Consider the following 15,696-nt stretch of genomic DNA (forward strand, 5'->3'; position numbering starts at 1 on the left):
TCCCTAAATTCACATATTATGATAATGACTTGATTGATATTTCAAAAAACAGAATAAGATGTTTCTAGTCGTAAATATTGTTTCTTTTGTGAACTATGTGTAAATTAGTACTAAATTAGTACAAACCATGAAGAATATTGTTGACATTCCTCATATACATGTACATTTGCAAGTAAACATGGTCAGAGACATCGTAGTAACTAGATGATCCTTCTCACCATGAACATCTTTAAACTCAACTCCGAACAGGACCATCAGCAACTTAACATGTGAAAATGTGGATATTAAGTTGCTCGACCTGATATCGTTGTGTACATGTAGCGATATCGGGGACTTTCAAGTATTAAACTCTTCTTTTACATCAAATGGCTTTTCAAGTGACTGATGCTTTTCTCGTGCTTTCTTTTGACCACTGCTTCTGTCTCTTAGCACCTGAACTTTTATCCTTTTTGAAATTTGTGTTTTTTCTTTTGCCACCTTGTGATGGGTTCTCTGCAGATTTAGCATGATCGACATGTTTTACTTCTTTCTTTCTATGAACACTTTTTTCCCCGGGTGAAAATTTACGAGGCTCATGGCTAGGTTTATCATCCCTCTTTCTCTTCCGGGTATCTGTTGAATATTCTTTCTTGGAGAAACTCCCGGTGGCCATAGTTTTCCTTCTTTCCCTCCTGATGAAAACATTAGAAGTAATGTGTTACAGTACACGTATAAACTAGAAGTGGCAGGAAACACGAGTTAAACAGGTTGTGTTACGGTGAATTTTGTTAAATTGCAAACCCTTTTGTTACCCTTCCTTTGGAGAAATAATTCATGCATGAATACCAGATCCAAAAACAAACCATCAACCAACTCTTTCCAAAAACACCTTAACAGGTTGTATGCATCAGAAACAGATTTTTTTAAGACTTTCAACCTGTTTAACCAGTACCCTTTTAGCAAAATTCTTTCATTCAACCAGTTTCAGGTAGAACACAACCCAAATAACCCATTCAAAAGTATATAAATCGAAATTGCCACATCTAGTACAAAACTGTCAAGAATAACAAGTTTAGCTAACGAGATCAGACCCTTTGGGATTTGTATCCAATGATACTGCTTCTTTTTCAGTTGTATCAGCTTCCTGGGAAGTAGTCTTGCCTTGACGGTTCTGTAATATAAACAACAGTGATGAGATAGAATCAAATGGATCCAAATCCATTGCATATCTATTGCTATGGAAACAAGAAGTACCATCCCCTTGCTTAAACTGATAATCCAACACATAAAAAAAATCAGAAGCAGAAACCAATTTTTTTTCCTTCCAAATATTTAGAATTAACCATTGTAACAATAATCAATTTCAAAATGCAAATCCAAACACCAGTACACCTTCCATTCTAATTCTGAAGGGTAAACAAATACAAGGTGTGACGAAAAATTATTTTTATCACTATAAAGAGAGACATGAAAGAGGGATCTGCAACGATTGGCAGGGTTGGAGATGCTTTTACCGCTAGGTTATCATTATTGTAACTAACATCGAAAATGAATATTTGGGATTGTAATCATTGGCAGTTTGGTATATTTCATAGTCAAAAACCTAGATAGCTTTTACATAGAAAATATAAAAGGATAGAGAGGTCGAATACCTCCAAGACATTCTTAACAAAATCTCGGTATTTCTCAGGCACTAGAGATTTCACTGATGCAGAACCACACTTCCTCATCATGATCTCCAGGATAACTGTTACCTGCAATGACAAAATTTCGTATGAGTAAATGGGAACAGACTTATAAAAGATTCCAGTTGCAGATTTACTATAAACAATGGCTGACAACACATGATACCAGTTATATCCAAACGAACATGAATGTATAACATACTTTTGTTTTAAAATGATGCCGAGAAACAGATGACCATGGCAGAAGTCCACTAAGGATATCAGACAAGAAATTCTGCAAATCTTTCACTTGAAGGCTCAGAACTAATACCTTGAGAAAACCTAAAACAGCCTGGCAAGAGAAAACAAATAACCTTATGTTAATAGTTTGAATTAATGCATGAAACACAACTAAGATGAACATAAAAACACCTTTATAACTTCTATGGCTTTACTATGCAGCAACTCCAAGATCGATGGCACGAGATCAGGCATCAAATTGCATACTTTTGAGTCGTTATATATCACTAAAGATAGCGCAGAGACTGCACCACTCTTTATGTGAGGAGAAGATCCAGAAAGATACCCCATTATCTGAGTATTTGCACATAGAAAGTTAACGATAGAAAGACAAGTGACTAAATAAACCAAACAAGTTCATAACTTTCATGCCTATCACACTTTATATAGAGGGAAAAAAAACATATCGTTTGAGCTGCTATATATCAGTTGAGCTAGAGTGAGTAATACCATGCTGATGAAGTCATAATAAGGTCCTTTCTCAAGTGAGGACGGCATTTTTTGCAAGGTAGAGCTCATCCCCAGGAGGATATCGTAAGCCACTTTTCTACTTTCTTCTTTGGCCTGGTAGTCAAATATAGATTATATCAAACAGATATTATAATATGCAGAGATGATAAAGCAAGTCATAGAATTAATGATTGATACATTAGGAATTGTATAAGTGGCGTGCTCTAAGGCAATATATGTTAAAATTCACCTAGTTCAATATTTCAATAGTGCATACAGCACTATGTACCAAAAGATGAAGTCCATGTGCCAAAATATTCTCTATTAACTTCTTGGATCGCATCCACGACAATATAGATATGTGGATGTGATGGTATTTTTCGATCAGAAGAAAATGATGAAAACTACAACAATAAATGAAAACAATAAAGACATAAGTTATTTGAATGTTGATCTTACATCTTTTAATGTCACTATAACTTCGTTCAGCATACGAAAACCATAGGCGTTCTCTCCATCCAAACTTATCTACAGAAAGTTATTAGTAAATCAAACTGTTAAAAGAAAATTTCACATGATTGATCATTGTCAGAAGCCTATATCATATATATATATATATATATATATGTATACTAAAAATGGAAATACATAAATAGACAACAAGACAGCAATAAAAGAGTCCATAAGATCAGCAATGTCACATAAGATAATTACCACACATCCAACATTTTAAGTGCTAAAAAGATAGATAAAAAATACTCCCTCTGTTGACTGAATTGGCATTGAAAGTCAAACAACTTTAAGTACAGAATTGGCTTCAATAAACTTACCTTTTGATGGGAAAAATAGATAAATGAATCAGAAGATACAATACACACCATGCATTTGGAACGGATTCTTACAAGTTTAATATATCAAAAATGATTATAACCATGCAATATAGATATCCGAAGTAAGCTTAAGTAGGACAACTAATACAGGATAAAGGGACCGGGTGATCAAATCGTCTAAGAAAGCCAGCACAAACTATATTCTGCAGATTCCTTGGGAATCTAAGAATGGTGCTAAACCATTTTTGTTAAAATAAAAAGATGTATATGTTTAAAAAATGGGCCGACTCAAAATCAATAGCAAGTGGATATGATCCATACTTATATGGTGATAAGTATTTGAGTCACATAAGCTCAATGTCTAAAAGCAAATCATTAAGAACATATATAACTTCAATAGGACGAAAAAATAACCTCAATTGAATGAATTAACAAGTTCCTGAAGCACGAAAAGCGCCATCTAACTGAAACAACATCTTCAGGAGACTTCAAACCAAGTAATAAGTCCATCAGTTCCTCAAACTTTGAAGAGCGGAATTCAGGAGATTTCTGAAAAATTGAAAAGAAACAGATGTAAGACAGATCTAGTGGATACCATCTGAAAGTAATATATTGTTTACCTCTAAGATTCCATACAGAGTGGCATATGCTTCCCTCTGGATGTTTCCATCCTCTTCCTACAACAAAAGTATAGTATTTGCGGGGTTTCTTAAATTTATAATACAGATTAAAAAATAAAAAAGCATTCTAAAGGAGGGCTAATTTGTATGTAGCATACCTCTAAACATTCTTATGTGTGTATTGAGTTTTCAATTGTTGCTACTATATGTATCTATGACATCTTCATTAGGTAATCAGTAATTTTACAAATTTGTAACATTTCACCGATTCGGCACACATATAAGATGCCATATCATCATAATCAGCATTGGCTCAATGTTATTGTACAAACTGAAGGAGGTCAAGTGCAAATAATAGCAGAAAATGAAAGGTTTTAACACACATAATAATGGACAGGGTACCTTACAGATTTACAGGCCTAACACAACCATAACATATGATAGTTCGGATAAATTTTCGAGCACTTTTACAAAAACAAATTAAAAATTTTAAGGTCATTAGCACACCTGCAAACTCTGCTTGATAAAGTTGTATATGAGATCAATAAGATCCATACTAGCTGCACCAACAACAGATGATGCTAGCTCAAGTATCAGGCACCTGAACAAGTGTAAATTGTAAAAAATGTCATAACGTATTACAAGTCATCCCTCATCACCCTTGATTTGGAAGAAATGTGTCAGCAGACAGTATCCAAATTTGACCACAACTTCTAAAAAACGACCTTAATGCCTGTTGAAAAGAAAGGTATGTTCCATTTGGAAAATTTTCATACCAAATATATCATAAGCTGTTTACATACTGTACACAAAAGGTCCATAATAAATAGAATGATGAATAAACTTAAACATATTTCAGAGGGTTTCCAGTCCATCTGTCATCCTCCTAACCAGCATCACAGAAAATGCCAGATTATAATGTGTTCAAGTAGTTAAGAATCCACCATGGTTCAATAAATGAAATGATTAAAATGGTTTAAACTGTAGGGATCAGCTAGAACCATATATCCATAGACAAAACAACGCAGTTAAGCAGTAAGCATAGATATACACCTTTTTGCATTTACTTTATCTACAGGAACATTCCGCTCCAATCTTTTAAGTGCTGAAAGAAAAATTGTCTTAATAGCCGAAGAATCGGTGATGAGTGCCAAACATCCAATGGTATCCTGAAAATTAAAATGTATATATCAAGTGAGAAGACAAGAAACAGAAAAAAGTTATGAAGATATAGCATATAACTCCACAACTCGCTGAAGCTTCCAAACAAGTTGAGTCGTCTTAATTGTTAGAGCATTAAGAACAGTTCAAAGACAAGTATCTTCCCTTTCAATTCCTCTCCTATTGGCTAGATCTTATGGGGAGGTATTACGAGAAAAATCTAGGAATCTAAGCATGTTAAGGAAATGTCATTATAAAAGTGTCGCACCAAGAATTATTAGCTGGCATACTATATTGGAATCAAATATAATTAAGTTTGAGACTTTGGTCTGTAATTACAAATTAAAGTTAAATTAATAGTCCGTAAATTGTAGATACAAACAATAGGCAAAAGAACATACCCCCAAAGCACCCAAAACACGAGTTTGACAAGGGTTGGAAGCAATGAAGTAGTAGCTACTAACAAATAACAATAACTAACTTAATGAAAGTTCCTAAATTAACCAAATCATGGTCCATAGACAAAACATATACCTTAATACATATAATTAAAAACTATGAATTAAATAAAATAGAAGAAAGGAGAAATGATAACAACCTTTAAAAAACCACGTTTCTTGAGTGAAACATATACCTTAATACATATAATTAAAAACTATGAATTAAATAAAATAAAAGAAAGGAGAAATGATAACAACCTTTAAAAAACCACGTTTCTTGAGTGACACTTTAAAGAAAACTTTGGTAAAAGCCTTAAGCAAATCCTCTGAACATGATGCCAACACCTTGATGTTTTTAGTAGCAACTCTCTTTGAGTAACTCATCTTTGGAAGTTTGGAGGCCCCGTCGTCACACTGATCAGCACCAGTGAAACTCCTGTTTTGCTTCAGAAGAAGCTAAAATAAAGACAAGCATGCATAAAGACAACGCTAGTTAAAAAAATACCAAAAATAATGGATTTTACACAATAATTAATAGAGGCATTACCTGCAAAGCAATGGCAATATTCTCAAGCATAAAAGCATCCTTTCTAATGCATGGAATAAGAAGTTCCGCCAAAGATTGAAATTTTTTATGTGTGTCATTCGGATAGCGACAAAAGGCTGGCAATAATCCCCAACAGCCACTGGCATGAGCCTGCAGTTCTTCTCGAATTACTGATTTTTTAACTGGAAGAAAGGACATGATGATTCCAAGGAGTTATATTCCAGATACAATTACTTAATACCCTTCAAGGATGTTATGTAAGGAAAGGACTTTCATAGTAAACCATAATCCCTATCTATAGAGCTATATTACTTATGGATATAATATGGTAACTACATTACCATAGTACTATGGCCATATATTCTGACCTATCTAATTAGGTTATTGTTATTTTCATGTGTGGCTTTACATTTTTCCCCCAAATCAATATATCAAAAACACCATCGCTTACAAGAATCTAGAACCATTGTACATTTAAACTAAGGAGCTACCTTTTTGGCATGCATCTTGAAAGGAATAAGCTAGAGGCACTATAGTCTCTATAAAGAACCCCAAAGATGATCCAACAACGTAATCTTTCAAAATAGGTATCAACCAGGTATTTGAGCAGGTTTGATCATTGATGTCAAGAGAAATAGGTAAAATAGCAAGTAATTTCTCTGGCCCCATAGCAATTACAGCAGAACCCAAACAATCCTGAAGCTGTAACACCATAGAACAACAGAAACAACATTATGTTAATACAATGGCATCTATACCTTAAATATACTAAATCCGAGAAGCTTAGTACATGCGCAGCATATTCAAAGCCTCGAGCATCACACAAAATACTTTTTGATAAATCTTGGCAATCAAAATTATAAACATAGAGGTTATAATACCTTCAATTCTAAGTATATCACTTTCCAGGAAATGGAAACAAAATTGAGCTATAGAACTTACATGCTTTACATCAGGGGTAGTTCCGGATGCAGTTGTCATAACATTGGAAAGCTTCAGAAGTATGCTCCCCATGTAAGTGTCAGAATTCTTCCCTATGTATCACAGTTATTAACAAAAACTTATGTCAAGTGCTTATAAAATTGATGAGTGTACATACAGCTACATCTGATGCAATCATGAAGAAAAGATAGGCATTATCTGATTTATAAGGTAATGTCAAGATAGACTATGAATGCTCATGATCATTATGCTTTTTCACCAAGTTTCATTTACAATAGGTATGTACAGAATTTTCTAAAAGCGCGATAACTGGTAACTGGACATACCAAGTTTGAGAAATAAAGCAGAGATGACAACCAAAGTATGCTCATTTGGTATTCCCCGGGTATTGAGAACTTTAAGAAGAGAATCACATAAAGATTTCACTATTTGTGATTCCTTTGATTCACCATCATTCTCATCTGCAGGTGTCTCTGAACTCAAAAGGATCTCTACGTCAACATGACGGCTAATCATTTCTTTTAATATATTTGAAGCCTTTGCAGCCGTAGCTTCGGATGTCAGTAGACCTAAAAGTACATGCACATAGTTAGTACTGCTGCACAATTGCATACAGCTGGGTGAGTACCATATACCATCAATACCTGGTATTTGCAACAAAAGTGCCATATAGAACTTACTAAACACCATTCTCAACAATACAGTTATCGGCGGGTAAGAATTGGAAAGTGAGAATAAAACGACTTTAATTTGGAATGTGTCAAATATACATGCAAATACTATATTATTTCGATAAGAATATATAATTTATCTTAAGATATGACTTACAAGGCTTAATGAATTTTAGGGTACACTTTGGTCAGCTTTCACTCTGTTTGGCACATTTGAACCATTCCAGTTTTAAGGTAAGACATCTAACTTACTCGTTTTACCCGTTCAAGATCCAACATAACCACATCAACCCATTCACGAATAAATACGTTGAAATTGCCACCATTATATTGAGATCATGCAAGTATATTTAGTTCGATACTGGTTGTTTTGCACCTTATCTGACAAGCTTTTATAAGCTCATAGCACACATTATATGCTGAAATTTAGAAATCTAACACTTGAGTGTACCTATCATTAGTTCATTACTCAATTAACAATAGAATATATAGTCATATAACAAATTTATTAAGGAAAGACATATAACACTTGAGTCTACCTGCTATAGACCCGATGATTAAAGAATAATGGCTGTTCCACTTGTTTGGGTCTCCAACTTGAAATTTTGTAAGAAAATTCTCAAGTAAAGCTGCTGCAGAAAAAAGTGTGTCTACTGGATTCTGTCTCGTAGATATATACTTAGAAAGTGTTGTGACTATCTTTTCAGTATCTGGAATTGTAGATCTGGCTTCCAGAAATCGAAGTATCTCTTCCATTACATCAAAAACATGTCTTGTTAATACTGAGAACTTTGAATTGATAGCTGTTTGTAGTTCTATAACGACTTTTGATATCTCTTTGCTTGACAAACAAGGGACCAGACATTTCAATAAATTTAACATATGAAGAACCTCCAAGTGTTCACCTTTTGACATATTATCATCTTTCGATCCATCTGCAGATCTTGAGGAAACTGTTTTAACAGCCGATGTCATATAAGTTTTAAATGATTTTAACACCAATTTGCTTGCAGTTTTCTTGACACTATCTGATTGAAAAGACTTGAAGACATTCACAACACAGTCTTGAGCACATTTTCTGACCTGCACCATGTAGACATATCACTGAGTCATCTAACGATAGCCACATCAATCTAATATTCAATTTATCAATTATCATATAAAAAACCATATAAGTATATGTTTGTAAGCATATATTCCAAATGTTTTAATTGCAAAGTTACACTTTTCTTACATTTTGAAGGTAAAATTTAAAAGATACCATGATACTCAATTAGGCAAGAGCACGAAATACCATCAAACCTAACATTTTCAGTAAACTGTCTTCTAACACCTTTGATAAAAGAAGTTGTGGAGTGTGAACAATCTAATAGACATAAAGTTTAGGACTTGACTTATGCAGTATTATAACACAACATCAAAGTTATCATGATTATTACGAGTATATAAGAATAAGAAAAAGTTAGCATGTGTTTGAAATTGCTTATTTAAATGCTCATCTCCTAACTACACATTTTTCCATTAACTAAATAATAACAAACACAATCTAAAAACTACCAATCTGCTTAATTTTTAATCAGATAAGCACTTTAAACTAAGCAATTCCAAACACCCTCTTAGTCAAATTACAATGCACCTTCGTACAAATATCATTCGTGTTACCGTAACCTAAATTACGCATTCCATGTTTCACAGGCATGCTAACTCTGTACACAAGCTACTAACTTTATACAGCACAAGTTATTGGTTTAATGTGGCATTGTAGTAAAACAAAAGGTTATTTTAGTCTAGAATTTAATCAACTAATTAAAAACTACTTCTCTCGATAACGTATGACTTCACAAATGATTGCATAACACTAGTTTAAAACGGAACGAAAAGCAATGTATAAAGCTACAAAACTACAATGCACCTTCGGCCGCTTATCAACCGAATATTTAACGAGCATACGAAACCCCAACTCAACCGAACCCCAATCCTCCAAATTACAAAACCCCAACAAAACCCCTAAACACTTAACCAAACCCTTAACACTCGAAACCGAAGCCCCATCATCACAAAAACCCTTTTCAACAACCCCAACAACAATTTCAACCGCCTCGACCGCCTTATCAAACCCGATACTCTTTTCGGGAACTAAAGGCAATACAATGGACAAGAACGAAGATAAAGCCGAAACGGCATCTGGGTCAGTTGAGGAAATGGTGGAAAGTGAGTCAATTGTGGCGGCGAAATATGAAATGGGTGTTGGAGGTAAATTTTCTGATTGGATTATGGACCGGGTTGCGGCTGCGGTTGCGCAGAGATGGCGGTGTTGTGGGGCGGTGGATTTGGAGTAACGGGTTAAGAGTTGGTCGCAGATGTCTGTGTCGCCGGTGAAGGTGGTGGTGGCGTCCATTGGTTCAGCGGTGGTTTGTGGTGGTTGTTTTTTGGGAATCATTATATGTTTAGAGGGAAAGGGGGAAGAGTTTGAGAGAGTAGGGTTTACAGAGGGTTTTTGTTTAAAGGTATTTTACCGGGTCAGTGAGCCGGGTTATTTACGGGTTTTTACTGTTTGGAGTTAAGTTTGTATTTGTAAATATGTGCAGTTATTATGAGATTCTGGAAAAAAACCAACTGGGCTGAATCAGTGATTGTAGCTCATGCCTCTGAAAACAGAGATCATGAATTCGATCCTCATGCCTAGCAAGGCTGGAGGTCCTTTTCTACCTATGGTAGAACCTGGAAGCAGCCTCTCTACCTTTGGTAGGGGTAAGACTGTCTACATATCAACCTCCCTCATACACCGTTGAAGACGGTATTGGGACCCAAAACCTGTGAAAGACGGCATTGGGAGTTACTTTACTTTACTTTTTATTATGAGAACCAGGAGAAGGTGGAGAACTGCGAGAAGCCGAGAACTAATCTAATCCATTGGATAATCTAAATCAAAGGTTAATAATGCTTAATGGCATTTATGTAAATATGTGCAACTATTAGAACGAAGAAACACGCAGAAGGGTAGAGTTGGAAATGAATAAAGCCTGAAATCAAATAAAACAAAAAAAAAACATTGCATTCGTGTTCCATCATTAGAGAAAAACGCCACAATTCGCTCACCTTCTAAGTCCTTTTTAATGAAGACTCGATTCAATCCCAAAAATAACACAAAATCAATAGCGAATGAAGCTAAAAATCCAAGATCAAGTAATAAATATATATATATATATATATATATATATTAGGGTTCACATACAGTATGATGAGGAATAAAAAAAGTAATTTCGAAATCTAATATTTTTTTGGGGTTTTTTGCGTGTTTATTGTGGAATAATTATTTTTGTGGTGTATGCGTGGTCGATTAATGTTGGGAATTTTTTGTGTGCTCGATTAATGTTGGGAATTTTTTGATTTAACCGACGATTCCGATGAAGGTACATCCAGTATCAATAGATGAAGATTTGTTAAAAGTTTTTTGTTTTTTGCTTGGGGAAAGTTTTAACATATGTTTCTGACCAGTTGGATGTTGGAAAGTTTTAACAAGTTTTTATTTTTCCAATACATTGGGTCACATGTGTGTTTTCTATTATGGTTCATGTTCGATGTAGAAGTTTGTATGCTTTGTAAGATGAGGAGTAAGAAAAAAAAATAGAATGTTTGATGTTTGGGTAGTTCGTGAGTAATGTTGGTCACATGTGTTTGGATTAAACTGTATATATGTGTGTTAGATAATTTCATGTGCTTGGATTAAAATGCTAAGTTAGTGTAATCAAATAATTTCTTGTGCTTGCATTCAAACTAGTGTAATCAAATAATAATTGGTTAGCATGTAGCTTGGAAAAAATAAAATTGTGTACATCACACAAACTGCAAACATGTTTACGTGTAATGCATAATGGCTAGGAAAGTTACAAACTGCGTACATCATATAACCTACACACATGTTTACGTTAGTAAAACACGCGTGTTAAGACTCTGGTTATTTATGTATGAGTTTTGAACTTATCATGTGTGCTACTCGAAAGGTTACAAGTATGTGCTATACTAGTGTATACAGATGTACGAAATTGTGGTTTGTATTTTTTTTTTCCATTTGGTTTATCGTAAATGATTGCAGTTCATGTTAGCTTGGATGTTTTGTGTATTACATTTGGTACCCATGGATTTTAATGTGGCAATGTGAACAGATGTACACGAATTAGCATTGGGTCAAGATATGACCGAAGGAAGTACACGGACACAATGACAACCAGTGAATATATAAAGAGCCAAAGAGAGTGAGGGGAAATGAATCCGAGTAGACAACGATAATAAATGCAGGGGTATTAAGAGGAAAGAAAACGAGACAGTGGATGGGAACCATAACAACAAATTGATTAGGAAACTAAAAAGTGGGAGGGGTGAACGATAAGAATGTCATGGCTGGTGAGGAGCAAACGGTTAGAAAGTCACCGAGGTTTAAAACAATGGTTAGGGATATCAAAAACAATGTAAATGAACAAGAGGGGAAGAAGGCAGAAAACACAAAGATACCCAAAACAAAAAGCAGTGACGAAAATCACCCGACTCTGAGGAACAGGTCATATCCTAATTCACTGAATCGCGTACTTCATGGTCTGAGTTCAAGCCAATGTAAATGTATTGTTGAAATGATATTTGGTAATATATCTATGGTATTAGTATATTTAATAATAAGTGTTATTTAGTGTTGAAGGTTTTTAAAACTATCTGTGTATCCGTTTGGATGTTGATGGTTTTTAAGGTTATATTGTCTTATATGTGTTTGTTTTTTTCTTAAAAACTTTGTTTGGCATAATTAGAAATGCTTATATTGTGGGCATCTTTTTATTTTGGCTTCCTGTAGAAATATATTATTGACAGGTGATCTACACATGTTTTTTGGTCATCCTGAACATATGTGTCTTCCCGAACATATGTGTCGATTGTATGGCTAAAGATATGTGTCTCCCTAGACATATGTGTCAATTTAACAGGTAGACTATACATGGGTGAAGTATAGTTGCTGAATTGAACATGTAGAACATATATGTTGAATTAACATGTAGAACATTTTAGACATGTGTGAAAGATATTTGATGTAATGAACACATGTCCCAAAGCTGTGAACATGTGTTCTTTTTGGTTGCATATGCGTCGCCGTCAGGTTGCACACATATCTTGGATGGATGAGCACATATGTTTATTCATGGTTATATATGAGCTTGTTAAAAGCTCATATATATAGTGTAGTTGTCATAATTGGTGAAGAGATATGGACACATTTGTCACACTGTGGACTCACTTTGCTTGTAAATTGTAAATTTATTCTAGTGAAAGAAATGTTGTTGGTACTTGGTAGGGTAAAAAGTAGAGTTAATTGATTAAAATCATAGAAACATGTATTACTAAAAGGTAAAACACAATACTACTGAAGGGAACACATGTATACTGAGTTGCAACCAAAATTAAAATCAAAGACTCCTGACACAAAATATCACATAATGAACTAAATATCAGATTCTGAAATAGACATAAATAAACCGGATCTCAAAAGTTGATTTAGTTATCAACATTGACACTGAGAATGCATCAAAATTTGTGAACTTCAAATAATAACAATATAGAATGATAGCAGTCAAAAATGAAAAAGTCTCATGACGAATGCACTTGCGTATCTGACCCTTGTTTCCCCCTCGTTGTTGTAACCCCGGCTTCAGTTTCATCTCTTTCTTGATTTCACGATTGCGTATGTCGTGTTTGTCTTGAACGTCTTTACAATATCCCTGCTTAACTTTTGTTTATACACATGTGTATGTAATTCGAACCATGAAAAATCCAAACTTAATGAAAATGTTTTATAATTAAGGCATATTGGAAGCAAACATGTGGAAGGTTAAACCCATGAAGGATCTGCTTTGCACGAGTGGAAAAAAAAAAGGTAAAATCAATAAAAATGTTTGTATAGAATAATAGCAATTTATAACTAATTGCTCTAATCTAAATGTGTCGACTGCATCTGGGAATACGAAATAGAATTATCAACCAAACAAAATATTGATGATATATACTAGCTTTTATACTAAGACCATATATAAAGAGTATTTATGATTAACGAATACCTTCAACCATCTCATGGCTTTGAACACCGCCAATCGCTTTATTCATTGAATCCAAGCTATGTTCTTCCTCTCTTTGAATTATGATATCATTACTATAATTCATCCTGGCTTTGTTTTGAATAAAAATGAAAAAAAAAAAAAAACTGTTAAATCGTGAAGATGAATTGATGAAATCATTGATATAAAAGATGGGAAATCTTGTAACTGATTGCTTGGAAGAGACATTCAAAGGGGAAAGCGATTTAGGGGGAGAGAAATGAGCTTATATTTGTTCTGGATGTTTTTTTTGTATTTTTTTTTTCTATTATAATTACCAATCGCATTTATCAAATTACTATACTATCCATGGGCCTTTTAATTAAAAACTAGTTCTCACGGTTCTAGACCTTTTCCTGGTTCTTATTTTATCTTTTAGCTATATATATATATATATACATTTAAAAATAGTATTTAAAAAATGATACTCTTTATCTATATTTAGTCTGTTATAAAAAAAAAACTATGTTTTGTAAAATAATAAATCAATAACTTCAAACTATCTTTTATTCATTAATTTAATTAAATATCTCTATATCTCTTAGTCATTAAAATAATTAAATCAACTACATTAATAAGTTATTTCCTATCTGCACCCCTCATTGTTTAACTAGATCCATACCCGGTCGTTGACCGGATTCGAAACAATATATAATTATATATAGTTAAGAGTACACAAAACATATTGAACTTTATATATAAATATGAAATAAATAACAAAAATGTAAAGATCCAACTTTTATTAATAACGCGTAACATAAAACGTTGCAAACCCAAACGTAAGATGAGTGAAAAATATATAAACTCTAGAAGTTCAAACAAATAAATTGACGGTGCAAAAAGTAAAAGAAAAATATATAAGGCTATGTACTTTCGAGCATATCATTAGAACCGCCAACTTCTATAGTTACTTTAACCATGGAATTATTAGCATCATCAATTATTTTATTATCTATATCGTCAATAATATCTCCAACATATGAATTTTCACCTTCCATAGTAACATTATTAATCATGTACATTCACCAGTCTTATTAAATGATTAATAAATACAAAGTTACCTTTAAAAATTGATTAATTAATAATATGATTAAAAATTTGCCATATTTCCCAGAATGACAATCTTTGCAATTTTAATTAGTAATTTAAGTGTCTAAAAAATGTTGAACTCGTTCATGTAAGTAGTAAAGTCTAACATGTTATACATATGCATATACATATTTTCAATTCTTACATGATATCACTTTTACGATTACAATGGTAAAATATAGATGGTATTCCCACAAAAACTTATTACAAATGTTATGTATAGAAATAAGGTTTGAAAAAAAAACTCAGATGTAAAGAAACACTAACCTTATGAAAAAAATTACAATTTTACAATGTCATACATATCAAAATAGCATTTAAACATTTGATAAAATCCGTTATAAAAAAGAACTTTAATTGTAAATGAATATGGACTTTGGTAATTAAAGCTTAAAAGAGAATGACAGTCTTTATTGATAAGTAAATATAAAAATGAATTAACACAATATATATAACATTGTGGTGGGAAAATTTTACTTTGTAGTAAATAAATTTTTTGGTGGGAACACTTTTACTAATTGACTACATGTATTGACTAATTGTATTAGTGTAATTTTGATTTTAATTGAAGCAGTAATTGTCGTAAAACCAATTGTTTAGTTAAGGTACATATCTTCTACTCTACCGTCCTAATTTAAATGTCTAAATTTGACTTGTTGAGTCTAAATTTTCTAATTTTGACCGTAAGTATTTTTGTTTGTATAATATAATACTTAATAAAAGTTATATCAACGAAAAGTATATCTAAAACTCAATCTATTCATATATTTTACATCAATTATGGTATAACACACACGAAACGGTTTACAGTCAAAATTACGAAAGAAAAACTTCAAAAGTCAAAATTGGACATTTAAATTGGGACGAAT

General features: G+C 33.1%; 1 protein-coding gene across 1 annotated transcript; it reads right to left on the reverse strand.

Annotated features, from left to right (window-relative positions):
• On the reverse strand, positions 1 to 10,057 carry LOC122606463 (RRP12-like protein). The gene is made up of 18 exons (XM_043779312.1): positions 9,517 to 10,057; positions 8,144 to 8,687; positions 7,260 to 7,502; positions 6,934 to 7,025; positions 6,483 to 6,693; positions 5,992 to 6,173; positions 5,703 to 5,900; positions 4,897 to 5,012; positions 4,351 to 4,444; positions 3,844 to 3,900; positions 3,638 to 3,772; positions 2,853 to 2,921; positions 2,394 to 2,507; positions 2,076 to 2,237; positions 1,867 to 1,995; positions 1,632 to 1,733; positions 1,071 to 1,150; positions 1 to 671 (listed from the first exon to the last, which is right to left on the reverse strand). Exons 1-18 carry the CDS (start codon positions 10,042 to 10,044, stop codon positions 374 to 376), a joined length of 3,354 nt encoding a protein of 1,117 aa, XP_043635247.1. The 5' UTR covers positions 10,045 to 10,057; the 3' UTR covers positions 1 to 373.
• Positions 10,058 to 15,696: the final 5,639 nt, after the last annotated feature.

The sequence above is a fragment of the Erigeron canadensis genome, chromosome 7 (assembly GCF_010389155.1).
Source record: "Erigeron canadensis isolate Cc75 chromosome 7, C_canadensis_v1, whole genome shotgun sequence".
Lineage (NCBI taxonomy): Eukaryota > Viridiplantae > Streptophyta > Magnoliopsida > Asterales > Asteraceae > Erigeron > Erigeron canadensis.

Excerpts from the sequence above, each read along its gene's own strand:
- LOC122606463 (XM_043779312.1), bottom strand. The coding sequence starts at position 10,044 with ATGATTCCCAAAAAACAACCACCACAAACCACCGCTGAACCAATGGAC. Across the intron at positions 4,445-4,896 it reads GATAAAGTAAATGCAAAAAG|GTGCCTGATACTTGAGCTAG; the intron begins GTGTATATCTAT and ends ACACTTGTTCAG. Across the intron at positions 672-1,070 it reads TTGGATACAAATCCCAAAGG|GAGGGAAAGAAGGAAAACTA; the intron begins GTCTGATCTCGT and ends TGTTTTCATCAG.